This window comes from Halyomorpha halys, unplaced genomic scaffold (assembly GCF_000696795.3).
Source record: "Halyomorpha halys isolate HHAL.00 unplaced genomic scaffold, Hhal_1.1 Scaffold1348.1, whole genome shotgun sequence".
NCBI classification, from domain to species: Eukaryota; Metazoa; Arthropoda; class Insecta; order Hemiptera; family Pentatomidae; genus Halyomorpha; species Halyomorpha halys.
The window spans coordinates 88971-105820 of record NW_027115660.1 but is presented as its reverse complement, the minus strand read 5'-3'; the positions used below and the strand labels follow the sequence as shown (position 1 = coordinate 105820).

The 16850-nt window shown below is 29.6% G+C and overlaps 1 protein-coding gene across 1 annotated transcript in view; it reads right to left on the bottom strand.

Annotated features, from left to right (window-relative positions):
- Positions 1-615: 615 nt before the first annotated feature.
- Positions 616-16850, bottom strand: part of lobo (lost boys) — a 36076-nt gene continuing 19841 nt past the window's right edge. Inside the window, exons 8-18 of the mRNA XM_014434330.2 lie at positions 15549-15731; positions 14907-15101; positions 12515-13342; positions 11883-12054; positions 11041-11331; positions 9938-10155; positions 7191-7430; positions 7005-7109; positions 6077-6196; positions 4229-4417; positions 616-2545 (exon numbers count right to left, since the gene is read on the bottom strand). Of these exons, the coding sequence (XP_014289816.1) occupies positions 638-2545; positions 4229-4417; positions 6077-6196; positions 7005-7109; positions 7191-7430; positions 9938-10155; positions 11041-11331; positions 11883-12054; positions 12515-13342; positions 14907-15101; positions 15549-15731 (4449 nt within the window). The 3' untranslated portion in view covers positions 616-637. The remainder of the gene's footprint in view (positions 2546-4228; positions 4418-6076; positions 6197-7004; positions 7110-7190; positions 7431-9937; positions 10156-11040; positions 11332-11882; positions 12055-12514; positions 13343-14906; positions 15102-15548; positions 15732-16850) is intronic.

Here is a 16850-nt window from a genome sequence, read left to right as displayed (position 1 = left end):
TATAGATTGTAGAGGTAGGCAGAACCCTATGTTATAGATAGTAGAGGTTGGTAGAACCCTATGTTATAGATAGTAGAGGTAGGTAGAACCCTATATTATAGATAGTTGAAGTAGATAGAACCCTATGGCATAGATAGTAGAGGTAGGTAGAACCCTATGTTATAGATAGTAGAGGTTGGTAGAACCCTATGTTATAGATAGTAGAGATAGGTAGAACCCTATGTTATAGAACCCTATGTTATAGGTAGTAGAGGTAGGTAGAACCCTATGTTATAGATTGTAGAGGTAGGTAGAACCCTATGTTATAGATAGTAGAGGTTGGTAGAACCCTATGTTATAGATAGTAAAGGTAGGTAGAACCCTATATTATAGATAGTTGAAGTAGATAGAACCCTATGTTATAGATAGTAGAGGTAGGTAGAACCCTATTTTATAGATAGTAGAGGTAGGTAGAACCCTATGTTATAGATAGTAGAGGTTGGTAGAACCCTATGTTATAGATAGTAGAGGTTGGTAGAACCCTATGTTATAGATAGTAGAGGTAGGTAGAACCCTATGTTATTGATAGTAGAGGTAGGTAGAACCCTATGTTATAGATAGATTCAAAGAAGAAAAAAATATTGTGTATTGCCCAACTTTATTTGTCCCTTTGTTCAAAATAAACTTCTTTAAACCAAGGCTTATCTCTATAGGAGTCTTCCATCTCTGGAAACATCCGAGTCTGTTTTTGTTGTTTCTCACAGTCTATTACTTTTTTTTCTTTCTTCTTTTCTAATTCTTTTTTGTCAGATAAACTCTCTATTCTTTTCTTTTCATATTCTTTTAATTTCTTTTTCCTCTCAAAGAAATCTTCCAAAGAAGGTAAGTATCCAACTGTTTTCTTGGTGTTACTAAGATCTATGGATAGATCAGTTCCAACATATTTTTTCTTTTCTGAGAAACTTTCAAACGGTGGTAATTCACATTCCTCAAACGGTATGTCTGTATACTCAAATTTTCTGAAGCATTCCCTAGTTTTTTCATAATCCTGTATGCCTAAATAATTTTCTTGATACTTGTAATCTTCAAGAGCAGATTCTAAAACTTTCTCATGAAAGGTTTCAGTTAAGAGCTGTTTCAATCTGTCACCATAACTATTCCACCCTGGACCCCATGCATCTTTACCTTCTGAAAATTTTTTAAATATATTTTCTAACTCGGCAGGGCTAGTGTCCTTTTGATCCTTAAGAATCAACTTGAAAACGATGTTTTTTAATAATTTCTGTTGATTTTTTTCCATTCTTCCTTCCATTGATTTCTTAATGAGCGGGATTACTTTCCTTGTTTGCTTGTTTGGTTTTTTGGTTACAGCCCATCCAGGTAAAACTTGTTCTGTTGAACTTTCCGGTTTTTCCAATTCGGCTAGTATTGGTTGTGGCACAGGATAATGCTTTAGATTGCATTTCATCAGTTCTGTTTCCAGAGTTTCTACCATAACTTTAAGGTCTTTATGCAACTTTTTGGGTTTCAAGTTCCATGGATAATCAGACAGGGCTTTTTCAACTTTATCGTGAAAACTGCCTGTTGAACCTGCTGAGTGAGATAACTCTAAGTCTTGCAATTTGTCTGAATCCTGTTTCGTTTTCATTTTCTTAATTTTTTTTCTTTTTTTCAGAAGCTCCTTTTTGAACTCTTCACCTTCTTCTCTCTTGGATTCTTCTCCAAAAAATACACAGTCTACATTTCCTATATCTTTCTGCAGATTATACAAGTACTTCTCCATACCAAGATTGATCAGTCCTTCTTTAATGTTGACAATACCGTACCTCTTCACTAGCTTCTTTATTTGTTGCGTAAAAATATTTTCTAAATTAGTTTCTTCTCCTTCTTCAACTAAGTATGAAGTATGTTTTGCTGCAGTAGATTTTTCGTGTTCATTATTATCTTCCTGTATACTTCTTTCACTTTCTAGTTCGTTGTGTTGCTTATCAATATAGTTTGCTAATATTGATTCGCATAGGTCATCTGTGTCAGTATCAGTAGTTTCTATTTCTTGTTTATCAATTTCAGTATCTTTAGCAACAGAATCTGAAGCAATTGAAACACTAGATTTATCTGAAATAGGTATTGTTTCTTGTTTAGATTCTACAGTAGTTTGATATTCCCCTATTGCTTTCCAGAAACTTGTATTTACTGGTTTAATTTTAGGTTCTCTTAATAATAAAATTTCATCTACACTTTTTATCATTTCACCAACATCTCGAGTTCCATACTTTTTTATTTCTTTCTTGAACCATTGATCAAACCATAAATCCATACTTTTGGGACTAAATAAAGATAAAACATTTTTTAGGTTAGAAATATTGTCTGTGAAATCTTCTCCATAAATATATTTCCTTATTAAATTTTCAGATTCATCTCCTTCAGCTTCATTATAACGCTTGTAATATTCTTCTGCTTCTTGAGAATGCTTGTTATAGTACAATCTGTATGCATCAATGAAATTACAAAATTTTTCAGCTACTAGCGTAAAAACTTTTGCCGATGGGCATCCTTTTTTCTGTGCCTGAAAAAAAAAATTTTAATTTAAACATATGATTTTAATGGCCTATAGTGAAAAGTTTAGTTTGTTTTTTAGAAGGCAGCTTGTCATACATATTATTTATTAGAATATTTAAAATATGAAATTAAAAAACTTTTTTCATGAATATTATTATTTTCAAGTTAATGAGATAAAATGATAGGTAATTTTAAATTTTATTTTGAGACTTATTGCTTTACAACAACATTAATGAAAGGAATTTTTGGGGTATTTAAGAAACGTGGTCACTTCAAAAAAATGATTTGTCTTTTGAGTAATTTTGGAAATATATCTATTTGAATTCATTGGAATATATATAAATATGAATTGACCAAATTTGGGAAATATCGTTGCAATGCAAGTTTTAATTTAATTACATTTTCAAACGTGTGTAGTGAACATGTTTCTTAGTTCATAACAGAGTATGTGTTGTAAAAGATAATTAAAAAAAGAAAAGTAAAGCTCCATTGCTAAGGTAGTACTTTCCCCTTATTTTTCTTTTCCTGTAGTACAAGGAAAAGGAAGGGCTGTAGAGTTGTGGGACACCTTGAAAGCCATGAAAAAAAATTTGAACATCCCAACATTATGAATGAAATTCTTTCCCACTTCTATGGCATTGCTCTGGCTAGAAAACAAGCTTACATATTAAATTTCAGTGTTAAATGTGCACCATTGAATTTGATCCCAAGGAGGCTGCTGGAAATGCCTAAATTTTGTGGAGGAGAGGAAGAATATGTACATGAGATACCTTATCATTGTACTGTTTCATCGGACCCGGATCAAATCAATGAATATTAATTATAATGAATCAAAAACAAATCAATGAATAAAAAACTAATGTTTTTTGTGTTCTCTTTCTTTTCCTTCTTTAAGTAAAAAAATAATCAGAGTTTTTAGTTTTAATTTACTGAAGATTTTATTATCCAAACATACAATTTATAGATAAAAATAATAATAGAAAAGAAAAAAAAGCATAATTTATAATCCTGACTCATTCCCAAAATAGTAATAATGTCCATTTCATCCATTTTGACCAATTAAGTCTATTTTGTCCAGCGGATCGGACAAAATAAGAAAAGGGGACAAAATTCTCACTCTGCTTCAGATGGTGGTGACTCTTTTAGTCCTAAATCATTCACGTCTCTTTAGATGTATTAATGAATTGTTTTGGTACTAACTTATATTGAAGTGTACTAATCTACTAATCAAAAATCTAAAGAAAATTTTGGATGTCATGGTTTAGGTAAAATATGTCCTATAACTTTGATTAGATCAATCCCCGTCAGAAATAAACTAATTTTTTTAGTTTTTCCTATAAAATAGTTGCTGAATGCAGTGTTAGATATTGGAGAGTGATTTGAAAATTCATATCGATAGTTCATGATCTTCCTGGCTTAAGGTAAAATTGTGAAATTTTTCTGACGTGCAGTGCTTTTAAAAAAAAATTAACGATAAATTGTAAAAATTTTACATTGTTTCAAAATAAATTGGCTAATTGTAGAGTACAAGGGGGCACTCAAGATCTGAAACTTGAGTAAAAGAACTTTTTTATGAGGGTGAACAGATGTGTACGTCGACAGTCATTTATTGCTCACTTTCCTGTCTTGTCCAAACAGAGAAATAAGATCAATTACGGACTAGTATCAGAAAGGTGATTCCTGTAATAACCTTTTGGTATTTCTTGAATAATTGGTTTATAAGTTGAGCTACTTTGAGATTAAATTCTTCTCCTGCTATCGATTTCAATAACTGCATAATTACATAATCTACTTTTCTTCCTTCTGCTAAATCTTCAAAGTAATTTAGAATATTTTTCTCCCGTAAGATGTTTAACCTCCTTTCGACTCTTTCAGCTATCTGAAATGTAGGATTATTTAGCAAAAATTAATTTTTGTCAATTATTATATTAGTTCTAGGAAAAACCAAAGCCTTCACACTAATCACACCCTTTATTTTAATGTAAAGTTTTGAGCTTTCTATTAAAATAAAGGCTGATTTTCCATCTCTTATCGTCTTATATCACATACAGTGCAACCTGGTTAAGCGGGCCCTAGATATGTGAGAATTTTTTACTGCTGACAATTACCATAAAGTCTAATACTTTTGCCTTGAAATAGCTCTGTTACTAAAATTTTTAAACCTTCGTAATCAAAATTTGATGTTTTTTCATTGTTTACCTCAATAATTGGAACTTTGTGGCTCAGTAGTCTGTTTGTATAATTATTAATAAAAAAGACAATTTATAAGGTTTGAGGAAGTTTCGACATGTTTGTTTTCAAACATTTGAATTTGTTCTGCACATGCGTTGTTTTTCTGTAATATCTAAGGTTTTGTATGATTTGTTTTTTGTTTTGGTTTTGTATGATAAACAGAGAATTAAAGTGAACAAAATGTAAAGAGTTGTAAAGAGACTTTAAAAAACGTCTAAGTGTGGCACAGTCAAATTTGGATTACATAAATATTTTGAAATGTCAATTATTGATTATCCTGACTATGTTTGGTCAGATGGTATACCGTCAAGAACACCTTAAAGTTAGTACCACTCAAATAGGAATCAATACAAATATTTTTTTTTTAAGCCTTATGTTTTGTATTATTTTCAAAAATAAAATTTATATACTTATATAAACATTAATATGCATTTTTCATTAACATCATTTTCACTTAATTTTGTTTCTCATAAATCTTAATAAAGAGCCTCTTTAGGAATAAAAAAAACTTGGTCCGTTGAGATCCTAGTTATAAAGGTTACACTGTATATTTATTTTATCCATAGCTTTATTTTTGTTATTTTATTTTATTCTATTTTTTTTTTTTTATGTGATATTAATATTATCACTTCAGAATTTACTGTTAATTAAATACAGAAAATAATTTGACTTCTGGGTTCAAGTTGTAACATAGAAAATTAAATTTCAATATCATAATAATGAAATGTAATATTCAAATTAAGTTAAAATTAATTTTATTAAGCTTTCACCTGCATTAAATTTGAATTATTCTTGTCTCTTTCATACACATGATGGGCACATAACCAAGAGTATTTGATAAACCGAATACCATTCGAAATTAATATGGAAAAAGAATTTTTTTTTTTTAATCTACTTACTTTCAGTAAAAAAATGGGAAACAGGTTGCAGCAATAACTTCTTATTAAGTTTAATGATTTCCTTAAATACAAAATAATATTTAGTCTCATTTCTTGTAGAAATTTTCAACAATAAAGTTTCATGTTTCTCTAGAATAATTTTTAATATTTTTAAGTTTGTGTAGTAAATTAGCTTCCACAAGTATCAACTCGTCTTACAAAAATCTCATACTGACCCATATTTGTGGGTCATAGTGTGATATAATAAAGGATAAAACTTCCTCAGTAAGCTGTCTATCGTACACAAAAGAATTTTTCAAATTACCATGTTCTAACAAGGTACATAGTAGTGTAATATTTGGTTAAATTTAATATTAAACAAGTTATGATTATGTATAATCTTAATGAGGAATATATGAAATTATTACAAGATATAGCTGTTCGATCTTCAGTTTTTCTGTTGCTTCTGGGGACCACTTACTCTTTCTTGATACATCAATGAAAACATGTCTTTCATCATCACCTCTTTGTTTTATAATGTCATGGCACTAATTCAAGAAACATTAATTATTAAATGTTTATTCAGTTATGCTAGTGTTTTAAATTTATTATCTATGTAGTAATCATATTAATAAATATATAATTTTATTTATTCTGGGATGTATCCCTTTGCAATAACTATAGTAATATTCAATGAACTTTAGAGCCATAACGTATAGAATAAAAAAAATAACAGAATAATTAATTCATAGAAAATCATAATAATGTATATTTTAGGTCTTTGAATTGAAAAAAGTAAACTTATTATATTAATAACATAAGTGGAAATGTCCAAAATGGCTCTGATTTCAAGATAGATGAAATTTAAGTAAAGTTTATTTAGCAGTTCTTTCCATTTCTTAGTCTCAGCTATCATTGGAGCAGACTGAATTTCAAACATCACAACTTTAGATTTAAATAATTCATACGAAAATAAAGTTTTCCTACTGAATCTCAGAATTCACGCCTATGATTGACATTGCTCCTAACTTAAGATCGGTTGAAGATAGAATAATACGTATCATATTTGTGGATATCTGAGAAATGATAATAACAGAAGAAAAAAATGATTAATTTATCTTGTAACAGATTGGTTCAGCTTGTTAGAGAATGGCCTCATTGTTAAAATGCAAAATCCGTGATATATATTTTTAAAAAAAGACTTTTCATTCAAGAAATAGACAATAGTGGATATATTAACTTTTCAATTCATAATAACCTAAAAAAAAAAAAAAGTTATTTTATTTATTAAAATACATTAGCATGGACTTTGACCTTCATTACATTTGTAAAAGAACAAATAAATAATTTTGTAACCTCTTTTTCTGTAATATGAGCCAAATTGAGATATTTAATTTTGTCTGAATGTTCTCTTTCCAGCATAACTTCCCTTTCAAGTGTGCTTTTACGTTCTTCATTCGACTGTAAAAATGTTAGTTGTTATTTCTGTATTGATCAAGGTGAAATGATATTATGCTGAATAATTATTACAAATATACTTACTCCAAAAAAATATACCCTATTTGGATGTACATTTGGACTTATAAATGTTTCTTCAACTATGTTGTAATGAAGCTCCCACATAGCAAATTTCAATTCTTTTTCTCCCTCGTCTCTAAAGAAATAATAGGATAGCCCAACTTTTAAATCAATATCTAATCTAATAGGGGGGTCTTCGAAGTATCCTAGCTGCTTAAGGTAATGAAGATATATTGGTTTTTGGTGATACGTTACCACAATCCTCTGAAAAAATAAACAACATTAAATAATCTTAGTTTTTGCAAGATAATTCATTATATAGGATGAATTGGCTAAGTGCCTAAGGACATTTTGGGACAAAAAATTATCATTTTTTTTCTGAAACTAGAATATTTCCTGAAAATATTAAAACCAATTAAATAATTTCCTGGCTGCTGGAAGTTATTAAACTTTACAAGTTCTGCTTTAATAATTACTGAATTAATAATTCCATGGTAAATAATATTACTAATTGGATCTGTTCATTTTATTTTTTTTTTATAGGCACTACAGACCATGGATGTCCAAGACCACGTGCGATGAAATGCGGTAATACATTGCGCATTTCTTGATATGGTTTCATAGGGTGGGTTCGTCACTCCCACACCTGTTTTAGTGAGTGCCACCAATTGGCTAATGGGCCACACAAATGCCTGGGGGGGGGGAAGAGGCTGTGAGTGAGAATTGTATCATGATATGCTTGAAAAAATCCCGGGTAGGGCCGTGGCTCGAGCTCACAAGCTTTGGGTTGGTAGACAGGTGCGTTACCACACTGCTACTGTTGTCCCCTAGATCTGTTAATATTATATTATTGTAATTTTATTTATTGAAATGTCAATGGGTAACAATTTTATGTTATGTGAAGTTGTTTATTTACTTATTTTGTTCATAAAAGTTTTTAAAGGAACTAGTTGTACGAGTGTAACTTAAGCTCCCTTCCTCTTTGCTATTTTTGGTACATATTTCTCAGAAATCATTGGTCCTAAAATATTTTTACATTATATCTGAATACCTTGCTGGATGGGTGGAAAATTGCAGATGGTGATACAAGCATTAGTATGTGGTAAAGTATAGTATGTCTAAAATGAGATTACCTGTAGGGAAGGAAACTCGCACAACCATCACCCTAGCTCCTCCTCCTCCTCTCCACAACATAACAAACCCCTCTTTTACTATTAACAAATCTTTTAGGTTTGTTCCAAGAAGCAGTCCAGAACTTAGTAATGCCCAACCAATTCGGGATTGGGTTGGTACTTCGAATGCTTTTCCTCCCTATTCTCAGACTCCTAAGTTACGGATACGGGAGGGTACTCATTTCTTTAGGTTATCCTTATTCTTTGACTGGGACTGTCTTGTATTAATTTTTGTTTTACTTTGTAGGCAAATTTATTGACAACCCTGTTGTGATTCGCTATTTAAGAATGCAGTATCTTCTAAAAACTCATTTTTGAGATTTGATAATCATTATATTCACAAAAAAAAACTACCTCATTTTGATTGTAGAAAGATAGTCCAGGTGGCAGTCAATAAAGGTATCAAAATAGTATAAGAAAACTATTTATTGTTAACCAACATTTCACCCTACTTTGCAGGGCTGCCAGATTGAGACAGAAATGAAAACTGAGCAAACCTCTTTTTAAGTTTAAATTTGTTGTGAAACAGTCAGTGCAACAATTTTATTAATTTTAATATTTCAAAATGCAGTTTATTTAGTTCCGGAATGTAAATTAACTTATGATAAATGCAGTAATTTATGGCTTTTTCAGTTACTAAAATGTTCTTCCAAAGCTATTAAATGGTAATTACTAGCTTTATAATCTTGTGATACTGATGAAAAATAGTTTTGAAAAAACTGATACGAGAAATTCCTATTTGTAAAATTGCAGAAATAGGTCAAGGAAAGGAAAGGAAAGGTAGTACAGTGAACTGAGTTCCAACAACCACTTCTGACTATCCAGAACTGTATGGAGCTCTGGATAGTCAGGATTTGAGAGTGATTAGCACACACTGCACATGATCTGTACAATCAGAATTGGTTGTAGGAACAGACATAGTGGAGAGAAGAAAAAAGAGAGGGAGATTGACTCCCCCCCCTTTACCCACAGGCAAACTCTTCTTAGATGCACTATAACAGTAGGGGGTTCACATTGATCTATCTGTCTCTTTCTGAAGTGTTCATGTCCAAGATTCAACTAGCAGTTTGTTCCTACTTGTCCATCAGGCATCAATTAGGCCTTATGACCCATGAACTATCTTATATCTATAAGCTCCTTGAATTTCTATAGAAGATTTCTGTTTACTCCAGGTGTCAATTGTTTTCCAGACAAACCACTGTTTTCCGGGGTCTAAGACTTAGACCTCTACTAGGGACCTTATTAAACTAAAGAAAATTTAAAATGTTGAATACATAGCACCCCCATATTTTTTTTTCTCCAATTTTATTTAAAACTTCTCATCCGATAGCACTGTGGCTTAAAATTGATAAAAATCCTTTAAATAAGCTTAATATTGATTTTTGCCTTTTGTTTAAGTCATAAAGCTATCAGATAACAAGATTTTCATTCAAAATGTAAATAAATAAAATATGGCAAAAAAAGCCGGATGTGAGATTAACATTAACATATTAGGGCATCATTATGACGACCATGATATAAAGTTCTATTGGTAAATTTGAAAAACTTAGATTCAATATGATATATAAAAAAATGTAAAACAAGAAGTTGAGTACATACATTAAAACGAGATTCTCTATGATACTCTTTATCAAAAAATGTGTTTTCAAAATAGCTCATTTTAAGCTTTACCATTTGGTCTGTTCTTCCCTTCAAATACTGCATTTTTAAGCGTGTTGAGGATATGGAAAACATTTTAAGAAAATCTATTCTAAACTCAGAATAGAAAAACATGTCAATTAGTTGTCTACCATCAGGATATTGATAAAGTCTGAAACCTTTAATTTAATAATTAGAGTTTATTTTTAAGAATTAATTTTTTATTAATACTAGGAATGATAAAGTGGATAAACCAGAATGTTATGAGAGTATGTTGGTTCAAACAAAGATATTAAAGGATGGTTATAGCTGGTTATAGTTGGTAATAGCAAATTCCAACAGACTTTCAATTCACATAGTGGAAGTAAGAATTACCAATAGTGAACTTCAAGTAATAAGAAGAGCCAATCTTTACTTTTTGAAACAACAATAATGTGGGGAATCTGAAGGGATTGAGTTGTCTCCCTTGTGAAAAATCTGAAATTAAGCTGCAAAAGTATAAGGTTTTTGAGAAAAATAAAGAATAAGAAGAAATTTTTCATTTAGAATTAAAAGTAGACCCAAGAAGTAAAACACTTAAGGAATCTTGAAATAATAGAACTGATATATATATGAAGTATTTTCCTTAATAAATGCTTAGATAACCAAAGGCTGATACCACCAATCACTTTCTACACACCTCCGTCAAGTTACACACATCCAAACCCAACTCTACTAGATCAACCCTGATATAATCCTCCCACCTAGCTTCAGTCTACCACTCGAACATTTGCAGTGTTTTATAACATTTTAGGAATCCATTTGGTACTAAGTCCTACAACCTTTGACACCCATCTTATTGACTGCAATGATGTAACTTGAAGCTTTTATCTCATCAATATCGTTTTTTCTAGAATCTAAATATTTAAACCCTCTACCTGTTCAAATGTATTTCTTCCTATATCTATATCACCAGAGTTGCTCCCATTTCTACTGCTAACCATATATTTTGTTTTCCTTATATATTAAAAAAAATTGTATAGTAACTTCTTTTGAATACTAAAATTAGAAAATGTATAACTTACATTTCAAATTATCTGCTCTTCCAGGTTCGAATACTTCGGAAATTTTTACTGTATCCCTTGCAAGATTAACATGTTTCTCATTCCTATAAAACCGGGTCCTGTAAACAAGATAATCATTTCTATGTTCAAACGTTTCACGAATGCACTTTACACGTGTTTGCTGCATATTATAAAATTCAGTGACTCTTTTTCTAATTCCATCACACATTATGCCATATTCATACATATCAATCCTTACTCTTTTGTAGCGGTAAGTTTTCACTTTTTCTTCTTTGAAAGTTTTATCAAATCCTGAAAAGAATTTTTCCAAAAGATAAATTAACATGTCAGTATCAATTATTATTAATGCTAATTTAGCTCTATATATATATTATTTTCTAAACCGAGTCCTGTAACTTTAAAAAATATTGAGGGTTTTTAGAGAAGTTTGATAAAAATTATATCACAAAATATTAACAAAAAAAATTTAAATCAGATTTTAATATTTTCCAATCATTCATTATTTTGTTTGCACTATTTAATTTTTCATGGAGTAGGACACAGGTCACCGGAACTATATACCGTTTGTTTCTCTCATCCAAAATTATTTTTCGATGAACTTACATTTTACCATAAAGTCTTCATTAGCCTTAGTAAAGTTTACTTTGTTAATATTGACTTAAGGGAGCTGTGCAAAAATAGGAGGAACCAAAAATCTTATTAGTTAAAATATTCTTTGAAAACAATTGATTATTAGCTCATAAAGATGGTTTGCAAATTCTATTGGAAAATCTCATAAATATTTTTGTGATTTTGAGCTATGTTTCTTACTGACTTTGTGAAATGAAAGTATAGTATATTACGTTTTTTTGGAAATTTCATGTGTCCAACCCAAGTACTTGGAATTTCCAAATGCTTTTGGATCATTGGATCTTCTGTATCCCTCATAGATCGTCTAAGTTGTTGATATTTCTTAGGCTCACCACATAACAAATGCCACCAGAGATTTTCATTTTTGAAGTCAAACATTCTAGTCTGAAGGAATAATAAATGGACATTAGTTATAAATAAAAAAAACATCTCACAACTTTCACTTAACACCCTATGTTAATATGAAATTAATTCTTATACATTTTTCAGGATGGCAATACATTTCCTTATATATATATATATATATATATATATGTATATATATATGGAAATAAAATGTGACTATTGTCATTAAATGAATTTTTTGTATCTTGAGACTAGCCGCCATTTTTTATTTCCCTTATGGTTGTCATAGTCATCAATTCTTACTCTTAACTGTATCTAGTTTTCATTGAAGTAGTAAAATATTACCGTGAAATAAATTACTTTATTGTACTCTAGGGCTAGTAATGAAAGTTGTAAAAGAGGCTCTAAGGATAGAAATGGATTCATAGTTCCAAAATATTATTTCACAGATTATTATTAAATGTAGCTACTAATTACTAGAAATGCTAGAAAATCTTACGTTTTTTAAATGTTTTCTTTGGTAATAAGGTATGTAATAGTTTTTATCATTCCATAGACAGTCAATCCTGAGATATTGTTTATCTAATGTCGAATGAAGTAATCCATTTCTTATATCCAAGAAGCAATCCTCTTTGATGTCATGGTCATTTTTTTTTATTAAAATCCAGCAATATATTTCTGGATTAATAGCTTTAATTTTGACTATTGGTTCAGGTTCTCTTGTTGGAATCTCATGTAACTCTCCTTGAAATGTTGGAAAAGTCTTTTCAAATTTCGTTCTCAATCTTCTGATAGCGTGTTTGTTTACTTTTTTTTTCTTGGGAAGTTCTTGTTCCGACATTGGCCTAAACTCAAAAATTTCTTCTTCTGACATTTCTTCACTGATGTAATCTTCATCATCTTCTCTTTCGGTATCCTTTAATATGGAAACATTTTCTGTTTTAGCTCCCTGTTGACTAGGGCGTACTGCTGTTTCCCTGTGGTCCTTTATTTCTGAATGTTTCTTGTCTGCTGCTTCCCCTTCTATTATAGTTTCTTTGGATTTTTCTTTTTCACTTTTCTTTAATTTCCTTGCTCTTTCCTTTTTGGTTCTTTCTCCAAAATATAATTCATACATATCATCTCTAATAAAATGTAAATCTTGGAACTCAACACTCGCTCTTTCTTCTTCAATTACACGGTCCATTGCTTCTATTTTTTCACCAATATGTTCTCTCATTTCGACAAAAAATTTCAATTTTTCTTCTTCATATTCTTTTTGTGTTTTAAAAATAGGGGGTAGATATACATTTTCTTGGTATTTTGAAAAAAGTTGTTTGAAATATTTCTAAAAAAAACAAAACATTAAAAGTAAATGAATTGAAAAATTATATATATATTTGTAAATGATATTATTTAAAAGAAAACTTTAAATGACTTTTTGCCTCCTCACTACTATTATATATGTTTATAAAATAACAATTAAAAGTGAATATTATTTATAAAACATGATTATTTTAATGATAAAAGAAAATTTATGTCTTTTATATGTAAAAAGTTGCATTTGTTTCTTAAGTTTAAATTAAAAATCATTTACGATTTATAAATGATTCTTTTCAAATGTAGGATTATTAGACTTAAATAGCATACTCGTATTAATGCATCATCTTGATAAATAACATCATTTAACATTTAATCATTTGTAAGTGAAATAAGTATGTTTAGCATTTGGTTTGTAAATTTAAATATTTAAAAATAAAAATAAATTTCTTTAAGAGAGTGAAACAGTGAAGTCTAAATAAAAAATCACCGTGCACTTACAACTGACTATATATTTAGTGAAAACATGTAAAATGTGTTATTTTATGTCTACAAATTAGATCAAATTTTTAAAGGCCTAAAACTAATTTGTAATTATTTTTGAACATAAAAAGACAGCAAGTGACAATCAAAAAAATAAAAAAGATATTCATTTGTTTAAATTGTTATCGATCAGATATTGTAAGAAGAGATCAAGCAGTTATTTTTAAGATTTCATGAAGACAAGACCTTTCCTCAGTTCTTTTGTAGAAGCCACTGAAGAAGTTAGATAATTAGAGAAAATTATTTGTAGTAAAATCTAGTGCGAGTTATTTTTAATGTTTCCAAAATTCATTAAATGTCATTTATGAAAAATAGACAATATGATTAAACAGTAAACTATATTAAATGTGATCATGATCACAATAATTATGATGATGTTTGAACAGAAAAATATTAAAGTCAATGTAAGCGCAGTTTGAAGTAGAAGTAGTTATAAGGATGTAATTATAAAGAGGTCATCTCATCCAGCCGTGAGCTGAAATCAAGATTCAACCACCAAGTATTTCATAACAGTTATAAACATTTTTAATTGATGTAATTGAATTTTAAATTAATAGTTATAATTTAAGTTGCTTTTGTTTATATAAGAAATTATATTTATCTTAAAAATAACTAATGTTTTGTTCTATGTTCAAATGTATCTGGAATAACTTAATTTTATTTTGTCATTCAATATATTGAAATAGAATTTTAAAAAAATTGTCGTCAGATACGTTTATTATGTCAATATTACCATAGGAACTTTTTAATATAATGTTTCCATAGTAACTATAATAACATATTAATAGCTTCATTCACAATAGAGCTAAGTACATTTCCTCTTTAGAAAAAATACAATTGAAGATTCTCTCTTTTAGGTAAATTACAACTATTAAATTTTCTACCGAACAGATTTAGATTTTATATCTAAGTTGTAATTTTCCTAAAAGAGAAAACCTTTAATTTTTTTTCCCCTTAAGTTAATGTAAATGTATTTAGCTCTACTGTGAAGTAATTCATCGATAATATATATATATATATATTGAGTTGCAATTGTGATGAAAATGTACCTCTTCATTTTGTTTTTGTTTTTTTTGTTCTCCTGCTCGTTGCTGTAATAGCCTTTCTTCTGTCCTTTCTTTTAGTTCCCGTAATTTCATTTTCTCAACATAGACACTCTTTATTTCCACATCAGGAGGATAAAGATATTTTTTACATTCTTCTTCTAATGTCCCAGCATCCTCTTGTAATACAGTGTCTGTTCTCTAAAAAATTATTAATGTGTTTATTAATACTTTTTCATTAACAATAGCATATCATTTAAAAATACCCATTCACACAAAATATTTATATTTTCACATTACAGGCAATTTTCATAATAGCATTTTAATAATTTTTACTGGATTTAAAATGAAATTTTCTTGGTACCAACACTTTCTATTGACGCTGAGCTATGCATCTTGACTAATATTTTTAGAGAGAAATTTAAAATTGTATGAGTGCAGTAATGATAATATAAGCTTTATTATGACAACTAGCTTAAATTTAATATTTTTTTAAGATCTAGAGGTATGGAAAAGAAATAAATGTATTTATTATTCCTATGTTATAGTACCACTGTTTTGACAAACATTTCAGGAGTTTTTTTTATGGATAATGATAATGTTAAAAAAAAAAGTGGCTAAATCTGTTTATCATTATAAATCTATTACCTTTTCTTGTAGAAATCTTATTCTTTCTTCTTGTAGCTTCTTTAGTAATTTCTCTAATTCTTTTGTACTTTTTCTCCTCATTTGACGTTCTTTGATTTCTTGTTTAAGTTTTTCAATTAAATCTATACCTTGTGGAGTTGCCATTTTCCCAATATAATTTTTGTATTTATCTTGTATCCGATCCTTTAAAATGAATTTTCACAGGTTAAATATATATACTTTTGTATCCTAGTACATAATTAGGACATAGCTTTACTTTTGAAGTGTCTTTTTCAGTTAGTAATGCAGACTGGAATTAGATAATCCTATGAGTTTCCTCAGACCAAGTCCAACAGGTAGAAGAATTAGATTGGCCTGGTTTGAGAGAACTATTGGATATGAGAGATCTATGTCCATGTAACTACATTATTAGCTGACAGTAGTTGATTAAAAGTAGTTTAAGTAAATTTAACTTGAGCATGTAATGATGAGATTGTTTTCTGTAAGAAGTAGATGGCTGTACCCTAAAATGTATCATGAAACTAATCAATGTTGAGATAAGATGAAAATCACATTGGAGCCTACAGCCTATATGAAGTTATATTGGCCTGATACTGATGAACAAAACATTTCAGAACTTCGTTATAAATGTTTAGAATCAAAGGTTGAAGTGAATCCATTATATTTTGAGTCCATAGGAAAATAATTCTGGGCAGCATAGCAGTGTGGTAATGTACGAGTCTACCAACCCACAGGTTGTCAGATCGAATCCCGGTCCCACCCGGGCTTTTTTTTTTTCATGCACAAAATAATGCAAAATTCACTCACAACCTCCTCCTGGGCATTTTTGAGGCCCGTTAGCCAATGAGTGGCACTCACAAAAAAAATAGGCATGGGAGTGACGAACCACCCTACAAAAAAACCACATAAAGAAACGCGCAATGTACTTTCCTAATACATCGCACAAGGACTTAGACCTCCATGGTCTGTTGCCCACATAATAATAATAATAAGAAAATAATTAAACCAAGAAGTATCTGAAGGAATCTAGAAACTATTGAAGCATAACTGGAAGCATATACTCACATTGGTTACAGAGTGTCTATACCTGGAAATAGTGAGGGATTTTTTTCAAGCCATTCTGCTGGATACCCTGAAGCTAGAAGCATGTACTTGGTGCAAATACTAAGATTTAAAGTGAGAATCTTTTAAATTAAAAGAAAAAATCGAAAAACTGCTTCCAAAAACACTCACAATTACTCATTTGGTTTCAGTATTTCAATTATCTCTTAAATTAACGAAAGTCTAGAAATACACAGAACT